General features: G+C 51.0%; 1 gene segment (V, D, J or C); it reads right to left on the bottom strand.

The window, feature by feature from the left end:
• Window positions 1–752: 752 nt before the first annotated feature.
• Window positions 753–5,535, bottom strand: LOC129148934 (immunoglobulin heavy variable 4-30-4-like). The segment is given in 4 exon segments: window positions 753–770; window positions 1,040–1,269; window positions 5,084–5,407; window positions 5,490–5,535. Coding segments are annotated over 4 exon segments (618 nt in total).

Here is a 5,535-nt window from a genome sequence, read left to right as displayed (position 1 = left end):
GTGTGTGACGGTGTGTGTGACTATGTGTCTGTGTGACTGTGTGCAACTGTGTGTTTGTGTGTAACTGTGTGCGTGACTGTGTGTGTGACTGTGTGTGTGTGTGTGTGTGACTGTGTGTGTGTGACTGTGTGTGTGACTCTGTATATGTCACTGTGTGTGTGTGTTTCTGTGTGTGTAACTATGTGTCTGTGTCTCCTGGACAAGTAGTAAGAGGACGGTATGGACGCAGGGGGTCTCATGGATGCTCCTTGGCTTCCAACATGCTCCGATGCACATCTCATGCACAGTGAAGCTAGAAAACCTTGGCTCCAGGAGGAAAGGTGGAGGAGGATTTCGATGATGCACATCCCAGCCCTCAGGGTCACCTGTCCCCGCTGTGGGGTCAGCACTGCTTCCTGATGGACAGCAGGGCCCTCGTGTGGATGGATGTGGGGCTCCCTGTGTTTGATGCACTGAGCTGACAGCTCTTCCGGGGTCAATGTGGACCCAGAGAGGATGGGTGAGGTCCGCAGCCCTGAGTGTGCTCAGGCCTTTCAGCAGAGAGAGGGCCTGTGACCTCCCTGGAACCAGGAGGGGGAGGGCACAGGGAGAGTCAGACACTGAGGGAGCTGTGCCCTCCGAGGGAGGGATGCAGAGCTGTGCACACAGCCCAATCCCAGCGACCCATCCGTGGGAGTTTATTATGTAGCAAATACAGTGAAAAAAGCCACTTTTAGAATTTGTGAGGGAGACTTGGTGAAGGAGAGTCCCCGTCACTGCCGCCATGTCACCTGCAAACACAACGCCCTTCTTCACTGTTGTCTGCAGTGAGAACACGAGAAGGAAGAGCCTTCCCTGGAGGCAGCTGAGAGCTTGAGAGGAAATCCCTGTGCCCCACAGGAAGGCCCTTCCCTCCCACCTCCCTCTGCCCCTGCTCCTGGGGCTGCTCTCTGTGCTGTGGGTCCTGAGCGCCCCCTGGTATCCTGAGCGCCACCTGCAGCCCAGCCCTGCTGCTTCCTCAGGGAGGTTTGTGTCTAGGCTCACACTGACTTCCCCTCACTGTGCCTCTTGCACAGTAATACACGGCCGTGTCCTCAGTTCTCAGGCTGTTCATTTGCAGGTACAGCGAGTTCTTGGCGTTGTCTCTGGAGATGGTGAAGCGGCCCTTCACAGAGTCGGCGTAGTATGTGCTACTACCATCAGTATTAATGTATGAGACCCACTCCAGCCCCTTTCCTGGAGCCTGGCGGACCCAGCTCATCCAGTAGCTACTGAAGGTGAATCCAGAGGCTGCACAGGAGAGTCTCAGAGACCCCCCAGGCTGCACCACGCCTCCCCCAGACTCCACCAGCTGCACATCACACTGGACACCTGCAAACACAGAGACACAGGGGGACTTAGAATCACATGGAAGCACAAACAGGCACAGGCACAGGGCTCAGCGCTCCCCACTCCTGACAATGACCTTGAGAAATGATCAGGAGGAAAACGCAGCTTGGCACCAAGTCCATGGTGGAGCCGCTGGGGTCCTGTCTCAGGTGCTTGGGTTCTGGATGTCTCCCCAACATGCCGGGCAAAGGCCCCCTTTTATGAGCAGGAGGAGAGCCCCATTTGCATGGAGGCTGCATATAAGGTGCAGCTGTGACCTTGGGTTGCATGCCTGACCTTGTCATCCTAGGGGCAACCCCAGATGGGAAAGGACTCAAGGATGCTGGCCACAGGGGGTCCTGTCCTGACCTGCCTCCCTCCCTCCTTTCCTGAGACCAGTTACCCTGACCCCATTCCTTTGTGGGCAGCTTCCAGGATTGAATGTCCTCCTTCCTATGGGGTTTGATGAGGACCCAGGGGTGCTGTCCCAGAGGCGCGTGGATGGGGCTTCCTCTTGCTCCCCTTCACCCGCCATGGGCCATGTTGCTTTCTGGGGTTTGGGAATAAGAATTTGCATTGAATGATGCTTTTATTTTGAGACTGAAAGATTCTCCTTGTGATTTTCCACAATCAGATCGTCCACAAAACTCTAACATATGCGTTTGAGGAGGCAGGAGAGGCTGGGCTGGATGCTGTGGCCGCAGTCTCCGTCTCTAACCTGCTGCCACTCTCACAAGCACACAGCTGCCTCCCAAAAGCACACATTTTCCTTAACTTCCCTGCTGTTCGTGTGCAAAAGCCTGTTTCCAGCCTCTCACAGTGGGAGAGTTTCCATCATTGACACATGGAGCCTGGCTGGTGGGCTCAGTGGTTGGAGCGTCATCCCCACACCAAAGGGTGCAAACTCTTTAGACTCACCACCACCATCATGTGGAGGCAGCAGGTGTTTATAATTGTGTGCACCTCCCTCTCCACACAGGAAGAAACGTGTATGAATATACACTGAGTGTACATTATGATCTCTGAAAGCATAATAATCTGGTCACTCATTGTATCTCTTACCTAATAATAGACAAACATGTAAATTGACTGTACCTCCGCTACACCCACAGTCAATCAGGAGTGAGTATGCAAATTAACCAGACAAAGATGGCTGGATAATTAGCATATGCAGGGGCTGAGGGTCCTCAGGGAGTGATGCCTGCTATGAGGGGTGGGATGGGGGTGTAGGGAGCTACAGAAGCAGTGCTCTGGGGGAGAGTGAGGACTTTGCGGCTCCCAGGGGGCCCCAGAGTGGGGATTGCTGGCTCCCAGGCAGCCGGAAGCAAAGCCAGGGGAAGGAAGGCCTATTTTTGCACAAATATCATGCAATGGGCCTCTAGTATATATATATATGAGGCCCGATGCATGAATTTGTGCATGGGTGGGGTCCAGCTAGCTTGGACAGAGGGAGGGGACATAGGTGGTTGGCCGGCCTGTCTGCTGGTCGAACTCCTGGTCAAGGGGACAATTTGTATATTAGCCTTTTATTCTATAGGATACACACTGAGTGGCCAGATTATTATGTGTTCAGAGATCATCATAATCTGGCCACTCAGTGTAGGTTGTAAATGAAGAAAAGACAACACGTTGATGTAAGAAATGTCCAAACATGGAGAACATGTTTATAAGATTTTATTTCAGACAAACTGTCGACAACTGTGGGGGAGCAAGACCTCCAATGCTCCAGGGAATAACGGTTTGCAGCTGCGTTTGTGCATTTGAAGTTAAGGAGGGAAAGTGAGGAGTGACATGGAGGTGGGAGAGAGCAAGGCGGGGTCTGGGAGTGGACAGAGGTGCTCATTCTCTCTCTCTCCTCTCTCTCTCTCTCTCTCTCTCTCTCTCTCTCTCTCTCTCTCTCCCCCAATCTTTATTCTTGAAGTATTACATAGGTCCCCCTTTTCTCCCCATTATCCTCTTCCCTCTTGTTCCCATTCCCTCCCAGGCCCTCACCACCCCATTGTCTGTGTCCCCGGGTGAGGCATATACGCAGACAAGTCCATGGGCTGATCTCTTCCCACCCACCCTCCCTGCCTTCCCTCTGAGGTTCCCTGGTCTGTTCATGCTTCTCTGTCTCTGGGTCTACTTTTGTTCATCAGTTTAGTTGGTCCGTTAGCAATGCAGACTGGGGCAGCCATTATGGTAAAAATAAGCAGTTCCATCTAAACATTCAAAATGGAACTCCTATTTCACCCAGTGATCCCACTTCTAGGAATACATCCTAAGAAACTCAGAACACTCATCAGAAAGAACGCATGCACCCATATGCTCATAGCAGTGCAATTTGCAATAACTAAGCTTTTTGAAACAGCCTAAGTGCCCATTAGCAGATGATTGGATAACCGTGGTACAGCTACACCATGGAACACTATGCAGCTGTGAAAAAGAAAGAACTGTTAACGTAAAATGCATTTAGACCTATAAAGAATTTTGTGAGTTTATTTGAGTCAAACTGTGGACATATGCCAGGAAGCAGAACCTCAATGAATTGTGATAATGCTCTGGAGAATGGCAGGTTACATCTCTATTTAAACATTGCAATCAAAGGAAGGGATGTAGATGGGTTACATGAAATTCACTGGTGATGGATTAAGGAGGTGGGAGAAAGCAAAGCAGGGAGACCTCTGGGATAGGGTGAAAAGTGAAATGATGGACAGGTGAATCTTTTACAGAGATGGATACAGGACAGTTTAAGATAAGTAACAGTTGATGATTAACTTGATAACAATAACAACGAGGGAACATCCTGGTGCCATTTGTTGTGCCCTGAGGGGTCCTGCCGGAAACCAAACATTGTCACTAGTAGTTAAATGCCAAAAGGGAATCCGGAAGGCTGGTCAACCTTAATCACTCTGAATGGTCGGAGCTATTCACTCATTATTTAGTTGAGACATTGGTAGTTAAAGCAACTTTCACCTGTTAATCATATGTAAATTCATGCTGATTGTCTATTATTGGAATTTCCTGCCAACAGGATATGGGTGTTTCACATAGCCTCAATAAAAGGGATAGCAAGGCTTGAGCAGCGGTAGTCCTCCCCCTAGAGGTGGACTCCTGCCTGGCCCCCCATTTTCCCAAATTAACTCTTCTCTAGTCTCTTTTCATTTTGTTTGCGGCCTTCTCCAGAAAGCGGACCCTGAACAGGAATCCTGAAACACGCGGGACGTGAAAGCGGCTCCCACAGGGTCCGGGGAAAAAAAGGAAGGTACAAGGTACCCAGACATCTCACAGGAATGTTATCTTAGAGGCAAAAAGACAGATGGACTCAGGAAAGATCTAAGTTGATCTTTGCAGGGAAAACACTGGCCTAGGACATGTCTACCCACCATAACCTGTTTGTAGTTAAATATTTAATTTTCAGACCATGCTTTGTGGTTATGTCAGGTCTCTGAGTTTGTACAACTGCCATGCAGGCCTCCCCTGAGCTTGTCAGGTTAGCATATGGTCCCTTTCATCCATAGAACAGAGCCCCCTTTTATTCATAAACACAATCCCTAAAACTAGACCTCGGAGAGGGCTTTCTGTGAGTAAAAACTAATTTAAGACGAAGCAGGAAATGGTATCTTTGCTCAACTCTCCACCTGCTCCTGGTCAGGACCCTGTGCTGGTCCTGAGCGCTGCCTGCTGGTCATGGACGCTCCCTGCAGCCCAGCCCTGCTGCCTCCTCAGGGAGGTTAGTGTCTGGGCTCACACTGACTTCCCCTCACTGTGTCTCTTGCACAGTAATACACGGCTGTGTCCTCAGTGGTCACGGAGCTCAGCTGCAGGGAGAACTGGTTCCTGGACATGTCTCTGGAGATGGAGGTTCGGCTCTTGAGGGAGGGGCTGTAGTAAGTGCTCCCCTCATAACATATGTACCCTATCCACTCCAGCCCCTTCCCCGAGGGCTGGCGGATCCATTCCCAGCAGTAACCACTGGTTGTGATGGAGAATCCAGAGACAGTGCAGGTGAGGGAGAGGGTCTGTGAGGGCTTCACCAGTCCTGGGCCCGACTCCTGCAGCTGCACCTCGGAGAGGACACCTGGGACAGAGAGAACACAGTGAGTCCTGGGCTCAGATGCAGGGTCCCCATCTCCTCACATGTAAGCCCCTGAGTCACTCACATCTGGGAGCTGACAGCAGGAAGAGGAATAGCCACATGGGTGTCAT

This window comes from Eptesicus fuscus, chromosome 5 (genome assembly GCF_027574615.1).
Source record: "Eptesicus fuscus isolate TK198812 chromosome 5, DD_ASM_mEF_20220401, whole genome shotgun sequence".
NCBI lineage: Eukaryota > Metazoa > Chordata > Mammalia > Chiroptera > Vespertilionidae > Eptesicus > Eptesicus fuscus.
This window is presented reverse-complemented; position numbering and strand designations above follow the sequence as displayed.